The sequence below is a fragment of the Neoarius graeffei genome, chromosome 26, assembly GCF_027579695.1.
Source record: "Neoarius graeffei isolate fNeoGra1 chromosome 26, fNeoGra1.pri, whole genome shotgun sequence".
Taxonomy (NCBI): domain Eukaryota; kingdom Metazoa; phylum Chordata; class Actinopteri; order Siluriformes; family Ariidae; genus Neoarius; species Neoarius graeffei.
This window is the reverse complement of record NC_083594.1, coordinates 43521550-43544579: the sequence shown is the minus strand read 5'-3', so window position 1 is coordinate 43544579 and position 23030 is coordinate 43521550. Positions and strand designations below refer to the sequence as shown.

At 43.8% G+C, this 23030-nt stretch overlaps 1 protein-coding gene across 3 annotated transcripts in view; it reads left to right on the top strand.

The window, feature by feature from the left end:
- The window catches only part of cpne5b (copine Vb), a 304129-nt gene that overhangs the window by 249159 nt on the left and 31940 nt on the right, over positions 1 to 23030 (top strand). For all 3 annotated transcript variants that reach the window (XM_060910664.1, XM_060910665.1, XM_060910663.1), the window contains one exon: positions 20955 to 21001. In XM_060910664.1, coding sequence (XP_060766647.1) covers positions 20955 to 21001 — 47 coding nt within the window. The remainder of the gene's footprint in view (positions 1 to 20954; positions 21002 to 23030) is intronic.

Below are 23030 nucleotides of genomic sequence, written 5' to 3'. Positions count from 1 at the left end.
GAAGGAGTGCTCTGACGCACTATGTCGAACCACGTTTGGCTGATGGCTGACTTCTCTGACCAAAGCGCTAACCTGACGCCAGGTGCCGTGACGCCGTTGACAGCAATGTTGCCAGATATCCAGGGGTAGTACCTGGTTGGGGCAGATTCGCCAAGAAAGCAAAGGAAAGACGGGTGGCCATCAAGCGCGTTGCGGTTGAGAAGAGTGTCGGTTGAGTTTGGTGCGTCTTGACTCGGCTCAGGGGGGAGCGGAGTGGTCTCGAGGTTCTCGGGGACCTGCCCTGACTCAGCTATCGGTGGAGTAGCCTCCACGCTAACTTCATCGCAACAGGCTCGATCGTGACGACGAGGATCTGGGGTCTGTGGGGACGCGACCTGGGCCCACAGTTGCCCACGACGACAGTCAATGAGGGGCGCTAGCCTATCTAGTAGGTCTTGGCCAATGAGGAACGGTTCTACACCGACAGAGCAGATGTAAGTGGGGTGAGTGATGGACATGCCCTGGAAGGTGAGTTCTAACCATGCAATGGTTGTTACTGGGGCTTGATTCTGGGTGAAGCTAACCAAGTTGACGTCACAACGTTCGGTTCTGATGGGTCTACCTTGCGCGCGCCGCGCATCAGAAACCTCTGCAAAGACTTTGGAACACATCAGGGTGACTTCTGACCCGGTATCCAAGAGAGCTTGGAGGGAAACGTTGCCTTCTACCACCACTGGGGTATAGATACGCTTGGCGTTGCCTTTCCTAACCAAATCTCCAAGAAACTGCGTCAGGGGTGCATCCTGCGGGTCAGGCTTCACTAACGGAGGGGGTGGTTTCAACTCATCGCTGCCTATTGGGCAGGGGTCCTTTCCCCACCCCACGAGGTAGACACGCGGTGGTGGTGGGGATGGGTCCCGGCCTAGTCATGCTGACGGTTCGTCCCTGTCCTTGCTCGGCTTACCCTTCCTGTTCTTATTGCTCAGCAGTTGTTTAACTCGTGCTAATTCGGTCCTCAATTCTGCCATCCCAAGCGGCTCTTGGTTGGCTTGTTTAATCCGTGCTAATTCAGCCCTCAGTTCTGCCATCCCAAGTGGCTCTTGGTTGGCTTGTTTAGCGGTAGCTAGCTTAGGGCTCCGCTCCCTTCGAGAGGAGTTGCGATGGGGCCTTGACTGTCCGCTATTCTGAGATTTAGGGCCGTGACTGCCAGGTTTGCGGTTACCTTGCCCTTTGGCGTTGGGGCCCTGTTCCCCCTTGGCTCCAGCTTGTCGAACTTTCCAGTTACCTTTGGGTTGACTCGACGTCTGGTGGCCGGGGTTTGGGTTCGCCCAAGGGGGCCCGCGGTTTGGGGCTTCACCCCCTTCTAGGCCTAAGGACTGACCTTCCTGCTCATATAGGCTGAGGACTCTGGGATCGTCCTCGTGGCGGTCCGTGGGTCGGACGAACGTCTCCCACGTTAGTTGTGCGGTGCGACGCATTTCTCTCATAGTATGGGGGCGCTGGCGACACGCGAGTGTTACTTGGTTACGGATGCACGGGTGAAGGTTATGGAGGAAGAGGGACTTGAAGTTGCGATCTTCCTCTAGCCCGGGCTCGCTTCTGCCCTGAAAGTACGCTGCACGGAGCCGACGGTAGTACTCGCGAGGGTGTTCGCTTCGTTTCTGTCTGATCAGAATAGCACCCATCGTCGCAGCAGTCTCATCCTCGTACAACGAGTATTCCTCTTTCAAGTACTTACGTATTTTCTTGTAGTTGTCGAGGACTGACTGCGGTAAGGTCTCAACGAATGCTCGTACGCCACTACCTAAAGTTTTCCAGACTAGTCTGGCCTTTTCATGCGAAGTAGCCTCTGGCAGGTCCAGGAGGCTACGCTCGATTTCCCGGAAATAATCATTAACGCTTCGGTGTCTATGATTTTCCGGCTCAAAACGCTCTATGTCTTTCGCAAGGGCGTCGATTTGGCGGATCCTAGTTTTGCGTTCTGCGACGAGGCGTTTTGATTTTGACCCGTAGGGGTCCTCGCTGTCTTCGCTATTTGAGCTGCTCTCATATCGCCTATGTCTGCGTTTCGGCTTGGAGGCGGCCTCTCCGTCAGAGGAGTCTGAGGGTACGTAGCGCGGCGTTTTCTGCGGGCTAGAGGCTGCAGCGATATTGAAGCGCGAGGGGGTGTAGTGGGGAGTAAAGTAAAAACTCCCAGCGCCACGAGGTGGCGATCGCGCGACTTTCACGCGAGTTGAGCTTGAGTGCGGTGTCTGATCTACCGTTCTAAGCTCAGGTTCTTCCTCCTCCAGAGCGGAACTCTGTTCTTGGGAGGGTTTGGCCGATCCCTCATCTGAGCGACGTGCTTGCGTCACTTCTTCTCTGAGGTATTCTATTTCGCGCTTTAGTTCATCTTGTGTGGCTCTCAGGCCCACGAGGCTACTCTCCGCGCTTTCTGCTCTCCTTTGAGCTTCGGCCAGTTGTCGTTTTAGTGTTCTTTTCTCTTGTTCGAGGGTCATACACACATGTTCCATTTCCTTATAGTAGATCATGAACAATTTGGGTAGCCCTTCTGGAAGAGTCATAGTACGCTCCTTAAGTTCCCTAACGGCTATGTGTATTTCATCAAAGCGAGCCTTTTGGTCCAGATCACAGAAGTAATTTCTCCTGTCCTCCGGGACTTGGCCTAAATCGCCTACAACGTCGAAGAGAGAGAGGAGGGGCCCTTCTGACTCCCTTGATGGGGAACGCGACATTTTGTTCGAAATGTATTAATTAACTTAAAGGAAATTAATACTAGGGGTTGATTAGGTTAGAATTTAATTTAATCCAAGTTGCTAAATAATTGATGTGGTTTCTTAGCTACTTTGTTTTCACTAATGTTTCACTTGTATTAATTAGCTCAATTAATAATTAGTTAACAATAATGATTATTATTATTAATAATATTAATTAAGTACTTGGATTAGATATTACTCTAATGTACTAATCAATTAAACCAGTTTATCAGCTAACTGTGGTTGGCAGCTGAATTTCAGTTCTGTGATTAACACACTGTTAATGATTCACCATTAAAGTCATCTGTGTTATACCTTGGCAGTTGATTTTGGGTATACAGCAGTTTACAAGTTATTGTTGAGAAATTCACAAGGTCATTAAACTATGCCTCACACGGGGCACCACTTTAATGTAGGTTGAATTGGGATTAATTAAATTATAAATTATGTGATAATTGATAATTAAATTAATCAATTTATAAATAAAGATCAGTCTCATAAAATCTTAAATTATTAATCTTAACACTCACCGTGAATGGTTACATTCAAGATTAATGGTAGCTCTGTATTAGATGGGAAACCCAGTTGTATACAAAAGCTAAATTCTGAAGGAAAAAGGAGTTCTAAATAGTTGACCTTGTGAATAAACAACAGGAACAAGTAAAATGCAATTCAATTTTATTAGCTTTTATTTGTCTACTACTCACTAATAATAATAAACTCAAAATACATTCAATGTCAGCAAAGGTAATAACAAGACAAAACAATGGAACAATTACACCTGGACTATAAATTTGAGGGAAAGAGAGAGAGAAAGAGATAGAAGGAAAAAGAAAAGAATCCCTTGTGTGTGCGTGTGTGAGGCTAGGGCAAGCCGATGCGTGTGTGTGTGTGTGTGTGACCTAGCTTGTCGTTAGCTAAAACAAAGGAATGTTAGCTAAAACAAAGGAATGTTAGCTAAATAGAACAAAGGATTAGCTCTGTGGCTAATGTGTGCTTTGTGTAGGTATCTGTGGGCAGATGCTAATGACTAGCCACTCTGGCAATGCTTAAACAAAATGGCGGTCAGTGCCTAGGTGTCGTATCACAGGTAACTCAATGAGGAAGGTATCAAAATGGCGTCGGAAAAATGGCGCCTGCAGGCCTAGTCGAGAACACAAGCCTACCAGCTAGCGTATCACCCTGAGGTAGCTAGCAATAAGTTGCTAAGGAGAATCTGACCACGCTACAGCTGGATCCAAACACTGCACTTAACAACAATTTCCAACAGACTATCTAGGCAAAGAACTCAACGCGAGAGAGAGAGAGAGAGAGAGAGAGAAAGAGTGTGAGAGAGTGTGTATATGTGTTGGATGGAGAGAACTAGGCCTTGTAGCGGTCTAGCCTCGGAGCTTAAAATAACAAACTTGTCGCTGCGCTGCTAATCAGATAGGGAAGCTAGCAATGGAGTTAAGGAAAGATATCATGCAAGATACCCTGTCTAACAAGTTCAAGGAAAAAAACAGAACCAAAACAAACAATAAAAACAAACAAACAAACAATAAAAACAAACAAACACCTTCCGTGTCTGAGCGGGTATGCTAAATAGCTCAAAGCTTAAACATGACCCTAACAACCATCTGAATAAGCTACAAATTAAAAATTTGCCCAAGTGCCTACTCAATGCGATGGAAGTTCTTTCTCCGATGTCCGCGCTGAGGGTCGCAGTCCGAGGAGAGGAGGTTAGCGGCGCGCTGCGTCCAACCGCGGCTAACGAAGCAGGGAGATGAAGGCCTAGCTGGCCCACGGTGCTTCAGGAGAAACCTCCGGTGATGCGTCGACGAGAAAAAGGCTGAGAGGAGCGAAGCTGTCCGCAAATGCCTCTTAGCGTGGAAAACTACTTAACTGTAGTTAAACTTTGCAAAGGTTTAGAATCAAAACCACTATATCGCTGAAACTTAGCGGGTCGTTCAAAAGTTCGGCCGAAACTAATTTGAACAGGCTGTTCTCAGACAATAGCGGTTAGTCTCAACACTGTAGGCGAGCGTGCCTACAGTCCGTCCGACCACTCCAGTAGTCAGAACATGAGAGAGCGAATCGAGGCGCTCTCGATACAGTTAAAGCAGTTCCACTTCACGTCACATCCGGGTGGAGCGCGCAAGGAAATTGTGGGATCGTTATAGGGGGCGCTGGCGAGTTACCAACACAGGTTAGGTTAACTGGTGACTCTAAATTGACCGTAGGTGTGAATGTGAGTGTGAATGGTTGTCTGTATCTATGTGTCAGCCCTGTGATGACCTGGCGACTTGTCCAGGGTGTACCCCGCCTTTCGCCCGTAGCCAGCTGGGATAGGCTCCAGCTTGCCTGCGACCCTGTAGAAGGATAAAGCGGCTAGAGATAATGAGATGAGATGTTGATAATGGTAATATTTCTCAAATCATCAGCTGTCAGGTTATAGTCCTATGAAAATCCATGACCTTGAGTTTGACATTTCAAAGTCGTCAAAGGTCATGGTGCCAAATGAAAGCCCATATGGCGCTTCCTATAAGTTGATAATGGTAAACATCTGTCTATCATGAACCATTTTAAAGTTATAGCCCTCCGAAAATACATGACATTGAGTTTGATCTTTCAAGGTCACTCAAGGTCAACGATCATGGTGCCAAATGAAAGCCTATATGGCACTTCCTACAAGTTGATAAGGGTAAATATCTGTCTACCATCAACCGTTTTCAAGTTACAGCCCTCTGAAAATCCGTGACCTTGAGTTTGACCTTTCAGGGTCACTCAAGGTCAAAGATCATGGTGCCAACTGAAAGCCCATATGGCACTTCCTATATGCTCATAATAGTAAATATCTGTCTATCAGCAACTGTGTTTGAGTTATAATGGAAAATGTTATTTTGACCGAAAGGTTGGTCTTTCCGGTGACCTTGACCCGATTACCCCCAAAATTTAATCAGGTAATCTACGGACCATTGCCCATCTACCTTGAAAATTTGAAGTCAAATCGATGCAACCGTCTAGACGGTTTGTTTGTTAAAAGACAGACACACAAACAAACCGCACTGATTACAATACCTCGCCCCACTGACTCTGTCGTGGGCAAGGTAATAAATAAATAAATAAATAATTCCTTTTCCAAAGCACATTAGTCAACTGTTGCTTGAAAAAAGATTTTAATTTGGCTCATCACATGCTTTTCGTGACAGAATAAAGTGTTCTATTGGGAAATTTCATGAACAGTGGATCCAAAACCTGTAATAACGAAGGTTTCGGTCAATTCCTGTTCGGTTTGGAATTTCTCAAAACAAGATAGGGCTGTTCACTCGAAAGAAAGACATGTAAATATGGGCTTGTTGATGTGCTGAAAGTCTTCAGTGTAATATGGAGTGACAGCTGGGTGAAGCTGGCGCAATGATGGCATGAAGCAGACAGCTGAGTGGCCTGTGTGAAATCTCACACAATATGCCCTTCATAAAACGAGCAAGTGTGTGTGGAATAGGAATGAGAAAGCAGACTAGAGATACAATGTCTGCTGATAGAAATCAATTATGAGTTGGCTCGCGTAGCAGTGGACCAGAGAAGTGGGAAAAAATTGAAATAGTCATTAAGGACGTGAAGAAGGGACTGACGCAGGTCTGGATTAACCACCGCATCATGCTGTTAAGTGGACAGGGAGGTGGAATATATTCATTCTCTCTCTCTCTCTCTCTCTCTCTCCCCAGGAGTGGGACCACAGTGTTCCTCCCACCACACATAGAGACTGTTCATCAGGGTTTAATAACACGCTATGCATTTATTTGCCCTGTTTAAACAGACGGAAGTTTTATTCTTGAAAATCATCGTGCTATTTGCTAGACTTACCTTTCCATCACTGCACATTATCCTTTCACTTTTACTCCTTCCTATCTTTCTTTGAGGAGCATTGTTTTTAAACACATCACTAATCCTCCCTCACACATTTTTTGACAAACTGGAGATCCTCTGCCTGTCTTTGCTCCTCAAAGGCTATCGCTGTGTCCGAAATCACTCCCTACTCACTATATAGTGGACTATATAGTGAGTTTGCCATTTTGTAGTGCTGTCCGAATGTATAGTGAGAATTATTACACCCTATTTAGCGGACTCATAATATCCCACAATGCATCGTGAAAAGTAGCGTACAACCAATGGTCACTAACCAAGCAATATATACCATCATGCATTGCGGTCGCGCTGAAAGAAAAGCTGTTTCATAAGGACTGTAGCAGTAGTTTGTTTTTCCTTATGACAACAGGCACGAGATAAATTTATAAGTTGTGGTGCGAAAAGGGCAATAATATTGTAGTGTGTTGGGGTGAATGGACGGAGGAAGAAACATTATAAACGGACTTTCAAGTCCAATGGAAAATAGTAAGAGAATAGAAAATAAGCTAAAATAGAATAAGACAGATAAAATACAAGAATAAAAGCTGCAGTACAGAGCGAGGAATTCATCAAAAGCCTCGAATTTGATTTAATAAAAGGCAGCGGCAAAAAGAAAGAAAGTATTCAGCCTTGACTTAAAAGAACTGAAAGATGCAGCAGACACAAAGTACTTTGTATTGATTAATGTGGGAAATGTGCTCAGTATAATACGTATTTAAATCACAACAATACATGCATGTATTTATTATTTTGAAAACCCACCAGCCAACTGATCTGGCACATTTTAATTGTGCGACAGTAATGACGTAAATAACGGCGCAGTGGAGAAGTGTTCGAAAGTGTTTTTTCATTTTACCAACGATCTCACTATATACAGTTAGGTCCATATATATTTGGACACTGACACAAATTTTGTTTTTTTACCTGTTTACTGAAACATATTCAGGTTATAGTTATATAATAGACATGGACATAAAGTCCAGACTTTCAGCTTTCATTTGAGGGTATCCACATTAAAACTGGATGAAGGGTTTAGGAGTTTCAGCTCCTTAACATGTGCCACCCTGTTTTTAAAGGGACCAAAAGTAATTGGACAATTGACTCAAAGGCTATTTCATGGGCAGGTGTGGGCAATTCCTTCGTTATGTCATTCTCAATTAAGCATATAAAAGGCCTGGAGTTGATTTGAGGTGTGGTGCTTGCATTTGGAAGATTTTGCTGTGAAGAAAACATGCGGTCAAAGGAGCTCTCCATGCAGGTGAAACAAGCCATCCTTAAGCTGCGAAAACAGAAAAAACCCATTCGAGAAATTGCTACAATATTAGGAGTGGCAAAATCTACAGTTTGGTACATCCTGAGAAAGAAAGAAAGCACTGGTGAACTCATCAATGCAAAAAGACCTGGACGCCCACAGAAGACAACAGTGGTGGATGATCGCAGAATAATTTCCATGGTGAAGAGAAACTCCTTCACAACAGCCAACCAAGTGAACAACACTCTCCAGGAGGTAGGCGTATCAATATCCAAATCTACCATAAAGAGAAGACTGCATGAAAGTAAATACAGAGGGTTCACTGCACGGTGCAAGCCACTCATAAGCCTCAAGAATAAAAAGGCTAGATTGGACTTTGCTAAAAAATATCTAAAAAAGCCAGCACAGTTCTGGAAGAACATTCTTTGGACAGACGAAACCAAGATCAACCTCTACCAGAATGATGGAAAGAAAAAAGTATGGCGAAGGCGTGGTACAGCTCATGATCCAAAGCATACCACATCATCTGTAAAACACAGCGGAGGCAGTGTGATGGCTTGGGCATGCATGGCTGCCAGTGGCACTGGGTCACTAGTGTTTATTGATGATGTGACACAGGACAGAAGCAGCCGGATGAATTCTGAGGTATTCAGAGACATACTGTGTGCTCAAATCCAGCCAAATGCAGCCAAACTGATTGGTCGGCGTTTCATAATACAGATGGACAATGATCCAAAACATAAAGCCAAAGCAACCCAGGAGTTTATTAAAGCAAAGAAGTGGAATATTCTTGAATGGCCAAGTCAGTCACCTGATCTCAACCCAATTGAGCATGCATTTCACTTGTTAAAGACTAAACTTCAGACAGAAAGGCCCACAAACAAACAGCAACTGAAAACCGCTGCAGTAAAGGCCTGGCAGAGCATTAAAAAGGAGGAAACACAGCGTCTGGTGATGCCCATGAGTTCAAGACTTCAGGCAGTCATTGCCAACAAAGGGTTTTCAACCAAGTATTAGAAATGAGCATTTTATTTACAATTATTTAATTTGTCCAATTACTTTTGAGCCCCTGAAATGAAGGGATTGTGTTTAAAAAATGCTTTAGTTCCTCACATTTTTATGGAATCATTTTGTTCAACCCACTGAATTAAAGCTGAAAGTCTGAACTTCAACTGCATCTGAATTGTTTTGTTCAAAATTCATTGTGGTAATGTACAGAACCAAAATTAGAAAAATGTTGCCTCTGTCCAAATATTTATGGACCTAACTGTAGTCCTCTATATACTGTAGAATTCCTAGATAGGAAGTAGGGAGCAGTGTACGAGTGAGTGATTTCAGACACAGTGTAAGCCTTCCCTGAATACTGATTTTGTACCAAATCATGATTACGATCACCTGTTGACATCATCTGTTTCAAACCACATCATTACTGCATTGTTTTACCTCATTATTACTCGCCCTAAATTTCCCCGTCTCAACTTTTTTTGGGGGGAATGTGTAGCAGGCCTGAAACGCAGGAATGGATGTATAGTGCTGTGCAAAAGTCTTCGGCACATGTAAAGAAATGCTGTAGAATGCTGAAAAATGGCTTAAAAATAACGAAATTAAACGTTTCTACATTACAAAATACTATAAACAGTAATCAGTAAGCCATAATAAGTGAAACAAAGTCAATATTTGGTGTGAGACGACCAAATATTAGTCTCAGGTCCAATGAGTGCAGTTTTATGCGGAAATGAGCTGTAGGTTTTCCTGAGCATCTTACAGAAGAAGTCACGGCTCTTCTGGACACTTTGACTGTCACACTCACTTCTTCATTTTGCACCAAAACCCAGTAGCCTTCATTATGTTTTCTTTTTTCATCTGAAAAGTCGTCTCTTGTGTAATATACTGCTCAGATACAAACATTTTTCTGTAACGTTTAATTTTGTGCCGGAAAACGATCGTTTGGACTCTAAAATGTTTTTGTACTGACTCGATAATGTAGAAATCTATAACAAAGTTTGTATGGAAAAAAAAGGGGCCAAAGACTTTTGCACAGTACTGTATATTATGTTACATTACATTACATTAATGGCATTTAGCAGATGCTTTTATCCAGAGTGATGTACAACATACCCTGAGCAGCCTGGGGAGCAGTTGAGGGTTAGGTGCCTTGCTCAAGGGCACGTCAGGCATTCCTGCTGGTCCAGGGAATCAAACCTGTGACCTTTTGGCCCCAAAGCTGTTTCTTTCACCATTACGCCATGGCTTCCATCATGATCCTGTAAATAAATTGAAAATAAGATTGTCTAAATGGGCGGCACGGTGGTGTAGTGGTTAGCGCTGTCGCCTCACAGCAAGAAGGTCCGGGTTCGAGCCCCGTGGCCGGCGAGGGCCTTTCTGTGCCGAGTTTGCATGTTCTCCCCGTGTCCGCGTGGGTTTCCTCCGGGTGCTCCGGTTTCCCCCACAGTCCAAAGACATGCAGGTTAGGTTAACTGGTGACTCTAAATTGACCGTAGGTGTGAATGTGAGTGTGAATGGTTGTCTGTGTCTATGTGTCAGCCCTGTGATGACCTGGCGACTTGTCCAGGGTGTACCCCGCTTTTCGCCCGTAGTCAGCTGGGATAGGCTCCAGCTTGCCTGCGACCCTGTAGAACAGGATAAAGCGGCTAGAGATAATGAGATGAGATGAGATGAGATTGTCTAAATGATGGGTACTGAATTTTGTCCATGGTTAGCTTATTCACAATATTTCCTGTCCTGAATCTAGCTAACAGGCGAGCCCGCTTGTAACACAAGTTTAGTCGACCTGACGTTACACGGTGCGAACTGGCAGCCAGACACTCTGATGATGGTGCTATGGTCAACGTTTGTCGTCTTAGGCTACGTCCACATATCAACAAATGAAATGAAGCTGACCAATATCTTGGGTACATACTGTCTGCAATGAAATACAAGTCAAAGTCAATTTCAAGATCACTGCTTTTTTTTTTTTTCATTTTCTGTATATATTCGGAAAACAGCAGTGGCCTTCTGTGGCAACCTACTTTCAGAAATGCAAAGTTGTTATGTCACGACAGTCAGAATTTTCTTGACCCTCCCAATTACCATTCCACCATTGCGCACACACAGTTTCTCTCTCTCTCTCTCTCTCTCTCGCCCATTCTGAGACACACACACACAAGTTTGAAACAAACCCATGCTGCGAGAGCAAGGCTGTGCTCTGATTAAAACTGACCTTTCCATCTGTGGTGGTCTCTGATGGTTGAGTGACAGACAGCCGACGCATGACCCATCCTGACATTTTTATTCAATGCTATTGCCTTAACACTTCGCATAATGCAGTGTTAAGAAGGGTGCTGTGAAAATAAGAGTATATTAAACATGGATTTAATTGATTTTTTTAGTAAATCCAATGACACCTACCACAGGAGGGCATGCCAGGCATTCTGAATTTCCCTGGAATCCCACTCAATGTCGATGTCTCTTCATGCCGTCCTCTCTAATTGGACAGCCATAGTGGTCATCCTGCCTACTGCAGCATTGTAGACACGCTCTCTGCTGTCTGCCTGACAAATGAGTGGCCACTACATAGTGACATGAGCTTCTGTCTGCCCAATGATCAATGCTTGGCCTCGTGTACACTCTTGACAGGCTCCTGCATAGCGAAGAGCTCTCTAGGGCACTACGCTGCAGTAACTCCAACCTGACAAATTTGGATCTTCCTCGTGGATAACTGGGACATGGGCGAGCATTGGGCCGTGTCCCAGGCCATTTCCTGACACAATAGTAAAGTATCATGGCCTATAAGAATTCAGAACAAATTAAAAATAGCTTTTCTTTGTCTGTGAACCCTTTATCTTTATAGGGATGTAACCTAATACACATCCGATTACACGACACAATTTCAAATACAGATATGAATAGGAGGCGCACTATCCATTCTCCTTCTTTCTTTCTTATTTTTAAGAAAGCTTGCAAGAAAGGTTCCCATCCGATCTAGAGCACGGGCGATTGCTCTAAGACAGCGAGGGAGGCTCAGCCTCCTCTAAAAATGACGAACATCATGTAGGATGAATTGCGCTAGGCTTATGTTATAGCCGACCTTATAACATTGCTATTTCAGATCCAGAATCATAGAAATATATGTGCTCAACCCAACTACAGTGCGAAATCATTCCGTTATAACTTTCCCCAGTTCGCCTAATGTGCGCGTGAGTTTTTCCCCCTCGTGACAGCGCGATGCAGCCCAGCCTCAGTGGACTTCAATGGCATTTGGGAGCTATGCGCTTTCAATCTCAAAATGCAAGACGATTATTGGACAAATACTGCGAAAACGCCCGCCCACGGACTCCGAGCCTCACATGGGAGGGACATGGCAAAGCTTTCCGCGAGGAGACTGGTGATTGGTGAAAGCGGCCGGATATTTTCTTTGATTGACAGCTCGTTTCAAATATAGACAGGCAGCGGTGAATTTCAGTTCAGTCCCATGCGGATTCACAAGTGCTGTGGTGTATTGTAAGAGATCAGCTTACATTTCGATTTCATTCATTACATACGGTTTCTACCAGCTTTTTTAGTTTGTATATATTTTCATTGTAAATAAAGTGTAAATATAGTGTTGTCAAGTTTGCTATCTTAGTTCCAGAAATTTCGTTTATTTGAGTGACTGAACTTGAACTTGAGGGGGCTAGTCAGCTAGCAAGAAAGCTGCGCACGGATGCCAAGCATTGCTGATTTAATTTTGGCGAAGCCATTTGCCAGTCTTCCTTTCGAGGAAAAAATTAAAATTAAAGAGCAGGGTAGACCAACGCCTCAAATTGACTTGGTGAAAAAGGTAGGGAATAATACTCGTTCCTTTCAGCTCTCCTGGTACGAGAAAGTGAATTGGCTAACAGCAAGTGACCCACATCAACAACAGTAAATAGGCTACTTTAGTAATATGTCATGGATGGACCAAAAATATAGAATCTATTTAAAATGTTTATGCTGAGTATATTATATTGGAATATATATTTTTCTGGATATGAATTAAACACAGCTACAATTTGGAAAACATTTTTAAACAAAAACACAGCCGAGAACATTTCACACTACAGACCTGGATTAAAAGTGAAGGGTTATCAAAATTGTCAATAAAACATTTCTCAGTCAAAATAAGTAAAATATAGGGAAAGTGTCATTGAATGAAATGTGTGGCACCCAGCTCTATGTTTGGCTCCCCAAGGTCAGTGCTTGTGCCTATTCCAGAACACTCTGCTGTTACTGCTGAGGTTCCTGACAAAGAGCTGCTTTCAATAATGATCAATTTTTAAACAACATGCCACAATTTTAAAATATAAAATGTTAAAATATACCCCCCCCCCCCCCCAACACCACCATCATGTATATTGGACAGTAGGCTAATGGGCCAAAAGAACCTGTTATTTCACAGTTTGTGACGCTGCCAACAATCAGCCAGATCAGAGGCAAGAGTATGGGCAAAATTGATGTGTTTTTTCTTTTTTCTTTTAAAATCTGGAAATATCGTAACCGACCAGCCTCCCCTGTTTGAAAGACTACCAGCCGCCACTGGACTAGAGGTGTACGTTGGGACTTAGATCCTGTGGGACTCAACAAATTTTGCATCAGTGGGAGGTTTTTACTTTCATGCAAGTGCAAGAGAGTGCTCCGTTATGAAGCTTGTGGGACAAACAAAATCCATGTTAATTAATATGTTGGGTTTACAGTTGTTCATTCATCTCATCTCATTATCTCTAGCCGCTTTATCCTGTTCTACAGGGTCGCAGGCAAGCTGGAGCCTATCCCAGCTGACTACAGGTGAAAGGCGGGGTACACCCTGGACAAGTCGCCAGGTCATCACAGGGCTGACACATAGACACAGACAACCATTCACACTCACATTCACACCTACGGTCAATTTAGAGTCGCCAGTTAACCTAACCTGCATGTCTTTGGACTGTGGGGGAAACCGGAGCACCCAGAGGAAACCCACGCCGACATGGGGAGAACATGCAAACTCCACACAGAAAGGCCTTCGTCAGCCACAGGGCTCCAACCCGGACCTTCTTGCTGTGAGGTGACAGCGCTAACCACTACACCACCGTGCCGCCCACTATGCCAGTCACCGAAGAGAATCCATAATTACTGGTGCCTCTCAGTGCATGGTGTATTTGATTTTTATTCTGTCCACATTCACTGGATATGAGCAATCGTGCGCTCCAAATGGTTACTCTACTACTAGGATATCAGCTCATATACTGTGAGTAGAAAAACAAACAGAATGGCGGAGCGTGTTGCTGAACCAACCGAGGACGAAATCCCTTTTTTTTTACATCACAAGATACATTACTTAATCAATGGTGGAACTATTTTATGCCACGTGACCCATCCTTGGCTAATCCCTGCGCAGGAATTTTTTGGTGAGGGATATAAAAATGGATTGCAGCAATACTGCTGCAGTCCTTGTACGTCAACCAAAGAGCCACAATACGCTGGAATGGTGAGCACATAGATGAGTTTGAAATTGGAAAGGGAGCCAGACAGGGCTGCATTTTATCACCATACCTTTTTGTCACATATACAGAAAAAGGGACGAGAGAGACTGATGTGGGCAAATTTGGCATTAAGTTCAGAGGTGCAGGCACATCTAACTTAAGATATGCTGATGACACAGCACTAACTGAAAGCTCAGAAGCATCCATCTTGCAACTTACCACCAATGCGAATGAAGTAGGCAAGAACATGAATTTAAAACTAGAAAAAAAGACCAAGATAATGGTAGCTGGTGGAAATCAGGATACGGAGCACATCATCATAATTGACGGAGAGATCTCCCAAGTACGAAGCTTCAAATACCTTGGCTCCACCAAGGACTCAAATGCAAACTGCACCGTTGACATCAAATGCAGAATTGCCATTGCAAAACGTAGAATGACTGAGCTCCAGGATCTGTGGAATGACAACAACCTGCCTATCAGCCTGAAAGTTAAACTGGTCAAGACTCTAGTTTGGAGTGCTCTACTACTGTATATGCAGCAGAGAGCTGGACTCTACTGAGACCTGATGAAAACAGAATAATGGCAGTGGAAATGTGGTTCTGGAGACGTATGCTGAATGTCACCTGGAAAGAGAAAAGAACAAACAGCAGCATCCTAACAGAACTCCGTATATCCAGAGAGCTCCTTGGCAAGGTGGTCAGCCTGAAAATGGGATATTTTGGACATATTATGAGAGGGAGTGGCAGTCCTCTAGCACTGTAAATTATTGAAGGGAAATTAGAAATAAAAAGGAAGAGCGGCAGAGTGAAGAAACAGTGGTAGGATAACATCAAAGAATGGACCAACCTAACCTACACCCAAGCCAAGCATCTAGCACAGGACAGAGTGGCATGGAGACTGATGACAAGAAGTAGTGTAGACATGGTCACCAATCATCAGATGTGACGCAGGAAGGCAGGCAGGCAGGAAGGAAGGAAGGAAGGAAGGAAGGAAGGAAGGAAGGAAGCATGGGTGAAAGGAAGGAAGGGTGGAAGGAAGGAAGGAAGGAAGGAAGGAAGGAAGGAAGGAAGGAAGCAGGGGTGGAAGGAAGGAAGCATGGGTGGAAGGAAGGAAGGAAGGAAGGAAGGAAGGAAGGAAGGAAGCATGAGTGGAAGGAAGGGTGGAAGGAAGGAAGGAAGGAAGGAAGGAAGGAAGGAAGGAAGGAAGCATGAGTGGAAGGAAGGAAGGAAGGAAGGAAGGAAGCATGGGTGGAAGGAAGGAAGGGTGGAAGGAAGGAAGGAAGGAAGGAAGGAAGGAAGGATGGGTGGAAGGAAGGAAGGAAGCATGGGTGGAAGGAAGGAAGGAAGCATGAGTGGAAGGAAGGATGGAAGGAAGCATGAGTGGAAGGAAGGGTGGAAGGAAGCATGAGTGGAAGGAAGGAAGGAAGGAAGGAAGGAAGGAAGGAAGGAGGGGTGAAAGGAAGGAAGGAAGGAAGGAAGGAAGGGTGGAAGGAAGGAAGGGTGGAAGGAAGGAAGGAAGGAAGGAAGGAAGGAAGCATGGGTGGAAGGAAGGAAGGAAGGAAGGAAGGATGAGTGGAAGGAAGGATGGAAGGAAGCTTGAGTGGAAGGAAGGGTGGAAGGAAGCATGAGTGGAAGGAAGGAAGGAAGGAAGGAAGGAAGGAAGGAAGGAAGGAAGGAAGCATGAGTGGAAGGAAGGAAGGAAGGAAGGAAGGAAGCATGAGTGGAAGGAAGGGTGGAAGGAAGCATGAGTGGAAGGAAGGGTGGAAGGAAGCATGAGTGGAAGGAAGGAAGGAAGGAAGGAAGGAAGGATGGGTGGAAGGAAGGAAGGAGGCATGGGTGGAAGGAAGGAAGGATAAAATGGATATTTGGAGCACAGATAGTCGCATTATGTTATTCCCTTAACATACAGGCACATGACTAATTCTACTACCAAAACATGTTTGAAGTTTATATCGCCACCCTGCCGCCTTTGCACTGTTCTCACTAAAATATTGAATTTTCAGAGTTGTTTTGTCATCCATACTTGAATGCAGAACTGGCTTCACAAGTCATATATCTGTTCATGAATTAATAAACGGGATAATTACAATCCAGGTTACAAATGGGCAAGAGGCTCAGTATTAGCTAGGGATTTCAAAGGTTAATGTACTTTTCTACCCTTTTCATTATAAATGTATTAGTCCTTATCCCTTTTAAATCCCTAAGAGTGCTCTGTATTATGCGTCTTTTTTCCTTAAGTCGCATAGTGCATAACTAATTAGAAAGATTAATACTGCATAAATTCAGTCATTTAGAAAATTGGATTTTATTTTTTTCAATGCTGCATCTCTTTAATTGTGAATTAGTGCCTCTTTAAATGAGAAAATGTATTCGTGAATACACATCACTTTTAACGTCTGATTAAAGATGCAAAGGTCGATGCGTTTTTTTCCTGATCACATGCAGAATACAGTAGATGTTTTAGGAGTGAGACGCAGTCTCATCCCAAGTCTTCGATATTCATGGTTAACAGTCTTGCCCAAGCGCTCGACATTCACAGTCCTTGGAAAGGAACTCGTTCTTATTTTTTAATGTCTTCAAGACATATTGAAAAGACAGGGCTGAGTTATAAGTGGCTCGATCTTTTTTCAGAGGGAACATTAATCGTTCAACACTCCAGAGCTTAAAGGAAGACTGCCATTCAATTTAATAAAATTGGTACAATTTAGTTCCGTCTGAAACTTGGTCATAATGATGTGTGTTTATTTCTGTAATATCTCACAAAATATCAGACAATTCTGTGACTGGGAACATATCTAATTTGAGGGGATTCCCTAGCAAATAATGTGCAAGAGATCACCCGGTTTGTGCAATCAAGCAAATGGAGGAAGTGCATGTGCGCATGCGTAAGTTTACCTTTGACAGCGCCCTGACCCAGCTACCATTTTGCCGTCAGACAAACAGCTGATCACAACAACATTCGCACTGCAACTTCGATATTAAAGTTATGACAGAAAATATGACCGAGCCAATGGATCCTACACGTGAAATTCTGTTTAGCATGTTTCTCCCTGGGCGGCACGGTGGTGTAGTGGTTAGCGCTGTCGCCTCACAGCAAGAAGGTCCTGGGTTTGAGCCCCGTGGCCGGCGAGGGCCTTTCTGTGTGGAGTTTGCATGTTCTCCCCGTGTCCGCGTGGGTTTCCTCCGGGTGCTCCGGTTTCCCCCACAGTCCAAAGACATGCAGGTTAGGTTAACTGGTGACTCTAAATTGACCGTAGGTGTGAATGTGAGTGTGAATGGTTGTCTGTGTCTATGTGTCAGCCCTGTGATGACCTGGCGACTTGTCCAGGGTGTACCCCGCCTTTCGCCCGTAGTCAGCTGGGATAGGCTCCAGCTTGCCTGCGACCCTGTAGGACAGGATAAAGCGGCTAGAGATGATGAGATGAGATGTTTCTCCCCATCAGAAATATTTTAATTAGTGAATAACATGCTGCAGTTAGCCCAAATATATCTTTTTGAGGAAAACTTGAGCCTGGTCACTCTCAGATCATCCCACCGTCTCCGACGATCGCCAATATTTATAAGTTTGGTCCTGCATTTCCTTTCCTTCATAATACAGCGTCCTTTCTTTTTTCGCTTTCCTTTAGTGTAGTCGGTCTTCCCCGTTTCATTCGCACACTCACGTCCTCCATTTTTCTCTCCTGTTTCAAATTTGTATCAAACAATGCCTTGTGTGAACGGGGAAAGCCCACCACATGATGCATGACGTACCGTAGTATCTTGAATTGGGTCATGGTGAAGCAGGAAAAAATAGTGGAGAATTTAGGGCCACATGGCCCTAAATTCATTAATTATTCTTTTTTTTTTTTTAAACTAATAAAATTTGAAGTCTGTGATTCAAATTCAGTAGCTTCCGGTCCACTAAACAAAAATAATTGGGTGTTAGGGAAATTTTTTTATGACCTACACTTGAAAAATCTGAAAGGCAGTCTACCTTTAAAGTGGAAAAGCTTGATGTAATTGCTTGTCCCATCTATCCTCTACTCTAACTGCTACTGATACCATTAAACACAAGTGCACTGATGCTCGTTTATGCAATTGTTCAATCAGTGCAACACACAAAATCATGCAGATACAGCTCTGGAGCTTCAGGTAATGTTCACATTAAACATCAAAGGCCCTGTTTACACCAGGTTTTAAAATACTGTATGTCTTGGGCAGTCGGATCACAAGTGGACAAATGAGACGTTGCCATTTACACCTGTGCGTATCATGCGTCTCCAAGGTGTCCAGCTGGTCACTTGTGTTCAGATTTCGTTACTGCCATCAATTGTGCTAGAAGGTCCAAGGGCCTCCAAGCACAGTTATGTTAAAAATATTAAACCTGCACCATACAGCCATTATTTTCATTTCTCTCCAGTGTTGATGCGCTGTCACCCAAACAACCGCATTATTCTGCATTAATGACGTATTTTCCTGTTGTGTCCTTTCAGGGATGCATCAGGATGCATTAGAAAAGCTATGTGGTCAAATGCGTCCCAGATCACCTTGGCAAGTGGTTTGAGTGAATGCATCTTGAATGTGTCCTGGTGGTGGTTTACATTTGTATTTAGCACTGTCGACTTGTGATCCAATCACCCAAGATGCATTTTGAAACCAAGCGGAAGCAGGATCAAAGTGGAGAAAATGTGAAGTCAGTGACTGACCATGGCATGGTTGTTGGTACCAGACGGACTGATTTGAGTATTTCAGAAACTGCTGATCTCCTGGGGTTTCGTGCACAAGAGTCTCTAGAGTTTACACAGGGGGAAAAAAAAAACTATCAGAGAATTAGTCTTGCAGGTTGGAACATCTCTTTGAAGAGAATAGCCAGAATGGGTCAAACTGCTAGGAAGGCTATAGTAATACAAATCATCACTCTTTACAAACGTGCTGAACAGAAAAGAATCTCAGAGCATACAACACTTGGAGCCTTGAGGCAGATGGGCTAGAACAGCAGAAGCCCAAATCAGGTTCCACTCCCATCACCTCTGAATAACAATCTGAGGCTATTGTCAAGTCAAGTTTAATTGTATAGCACTTTTAACAACAGACATTGTCGCAAAGCAGCTTTACAGAAAATTAAAGGCTTTAAACATGAGCTAATTTTATCCCCAATGAGTAAACCTGTGGCAAGGAAAAACTCCCTCAGATGACGTGAGGAAGAAACCTCGAAAGGAACCAAACTCAAAAGGGAACCCATCCTCATTTGGGTGATAACAGATAGCGCGATTATAAATAACTTCTATAACAGTGTCCTATATAGTCACAAAGTATAACTGTGAAAACAGGAAATTCATTATAGTTTTAACACGAAGTCTGTTTTTTTTTTTTTTGAAGTTATAAACTGTTGATTGATGGAAACTTGAGTGCAGAACTGTTCATGACAACTGCAGTCCTAAAGTTAGCAAGTCAGCTGTAGTCCTCAGACATAAATGTAAGTGTCCAGAGTGTCTTCCAAGTGCGACTTTTGACTGTCCATATGGGGCCGTCCTCCATTAGCCTGGGCCCACCCATCCTAAGTGTGACGCAACACAAGGGCCTGTTGCGAGCTTAGTCTGGCAAGGCAAGCTATCTCCAGCTCTTCCAAGCTCCCGAAAAATCGGGAGCCAGTCAACTTTGAGCATCTCCAACGGCCCTGGGTAGAGGCGTGTTCAAGGCAGTGATGTAGTAGAACTGCAACCGGAAGCCATAGATTGTTTACAGAATCTATGCCGGAAGCGCTTCATTCACTAGAAACATTACGAACATGGAGCAGCGGCAAGCCTTTGACACAGCGGTAGATGCTGTATTGAAAGCATTCAACGGGAAGTTCTCATTGAAAACGGAGCAAAGAGCAGCCTTGGAGGTATTTATCTTCTTCCTGTTACTCAAGCAGTTTCCGTCGCGTCACATACGTCAGAGGAAAGAGTGATGTGATTGGTTTAAGCTTCGTCACAGCCTTTTCTGGCTTCGACCAGTAGCAAACTGAGGCATTTCGGGGAGGCGGGTCAACCACGCCTTTGGGAAACGGTTGGCCTAATATCTTTGCCAGACCAAATGCTCGCAGAGCTTTGAAGTCGCGTTAGCCAGACTAGTCCTCCATAGGAGCGATGAGATGTGACTCCAGCCAGACGTAGGGCATCAGGATGGATCAGGCAGGTCCGAGGAGCAGAAGAGGTCAGCATCTTACTGGTGTCTCAAGATCAATATGTAACTCGGAGGGACGGGGGTGGGGTGGGATGGGCTCACCGAAACTGGACAGAGTTGCATTTTTGTTCACCATGGTTGTAAAGGGTGTTTTTTTTAATTACTCTAGCCTCCCTGTTAGCCGTTTACAAGTCCGTCCATTCACCTCTGAATGTATCCACTCTCAGACCTGCCGTTCACTGGCTGTTTCAATTCTGTGGTAATTCTCAAGGTTATTATTAAAAAGTGATCAGTGATTGTACCGTATGTGTATGCTACAGCATAACCATAGTATGTATAAATGAACATAGTATAGTATAAATGAACAATTGAGGTTCTCCAGGATGTATATTGGTGATGACATTGACATCTTGGTTTTTTTCCCCCCTCCATGGTCTGCAATTCTATCCAGAACCCAAATCAATTTCACAGTGGCCATCGATTTCACCGCTTCTAATGGTAAGTGATAACATGATTTTTCTTTATATATTTTAGAATAGCTCATAAAAGCTTTATAAGAGTCCCCAAACTCCAGAACCAGTCTAAAACCATTTAACACCATGCCCCTTCTGTTTAATAGTTCACAAAAGTTACAGTGTCTTGCAAAAGTATTCATCCTCCTTGGTGTTTGTCCTGTTTTGTCACATTACAAGCTGGAATTAAAATGGATTGTTGGGGCGTTAGCACCATTTGATTTAAACAACATGCCTACCACTTTAAAGGTGCGCTTTTTTTTTTTTATTGTGACACAAACAATAATTCCGATGAAAAAACAGAAATCTGGAGTGTGCATAGGTATTCACCCCCTTTTATATGAAACCCCTTAATAAGAGCTGGTCCAACCAGTTCATTTCATAAGTCACATAATTAGTTGATTAAGATCCACCTGTGTGCAATCAAAGTGTCACATGATGTCTGTAAAAATCAACCTGTTCTGGAAGGACCCTGACTCTGCAACACTACGAAGCAAGCAACATGAAAACCAAGGAGCCTCCAAACAGGTCAGAGACAAAGTTGTGGAGAAGTATAGATCAGGGTTGTTTTTTAAAAAAATATCCCAAACTTTGAATATCCCAGGGAGAACCATTAAATCCATTATAGCACAATGGAAAGAATATGGCACCACTACAAACCTGACAAGAGAAGGCCGCCCACCAAAGCTCACAGACCAGGCAAGGAGGGCATTAATCAGAGATGCAACAAAGACACCAAAGATAACACTGAAGGAGCTGCAAAAATCCACAGTGGAGATGGTAATATCTGTCCACAGGACCACTTTAAGCCATACACTCCACAGAGTGGGGCTTTATGGAAGAGTGGCCAGAAAAAAGCCATCGCTTAAGAAAACACATTTGGAGTTTGCCCAACAGCATGTGGCAGACTCCCCAAAGGCATGGAAGAAGAGTCTCTGGTCAAATGAGACTAAACTTGATCTTTTTGGCCATCATGGGAAATGCCATGTGTGGCGCAAACCCAACACCCTGTGAACACCATTCCTACAGTGGAGCATGGTGGTGGCAGCATCATGCTCTGGGGATATTTTTCATCTACAGGGACAGAAAAGCTGGTCAGGACTGAAGGAAAGATGGATGGCACTGAATACAGGGCAATTCTGGAGGAAAACCTGTTTGAGTCAGCCAGAGGTTTGAGACTGGGACGAAGGGTCACGTTCCAGCAGGACAATGACCCAAAACATACTGCTAAAGCTACACTGGAGTGGGTTAAAGGGAGACATTTAAATGTCTTGGAATGGCCTAATCAAAGCCCAGACCTCAATCCAATTCAGAATCTGTGGCATAACATAAAGATTGCTGTACACCAACGCAACCCATCTAACTTGGAGTTGGAGCAGTTTTGCCTTGAGGAATGGGCAAAAATCCCAGTGGCTAGATGTGCTAAGCTAATAGAGACACACCCCAAGAGACTTGCAGCTGTAATTGCAGTAAAAGATGGCTCTACAAAGTATCGACTTTGGGGGGTGAATACCTATGCACACTCAAGATTTCTGTTTTTTCATCTTAATTATTGCTTGTGTCAAAAAAAAAATGCACTTTTAAAGTGGTAGGCATGTTGTGTAAATCAAATGGTGCTAACCCTCCAACAATCCATTTTAATTCCAGCTTGTAATGCAACAAAACAGGACAAACACCAAGGGGTATGAACACTTTTGCAAGACACTGTAATGGGCACCTGAGCAATGGGAATCTGAACTAAACGCTAAGTACAGAGTGCCTAGTCTTGCCCAGAGGGGAACCGAGTACAGAATAGGTTTTTAGAGAATAGCTTCTCTACACCTGCTGATGATAAAAGGAACTCTGCTGTTCTTACAGCAATTACTAATAATTACTTTTGAAAGTAGCTGCAAAAGAAGTCTTTTAATAATCAACAGCTAATGTGGCCCAGCCATGAAAATGTGCTTGAGAAGATACGAACATATAAAGTATCAAAAAAAAAATGTTTGTGGTTGAGGCGGCACGGTGGTGTAGTG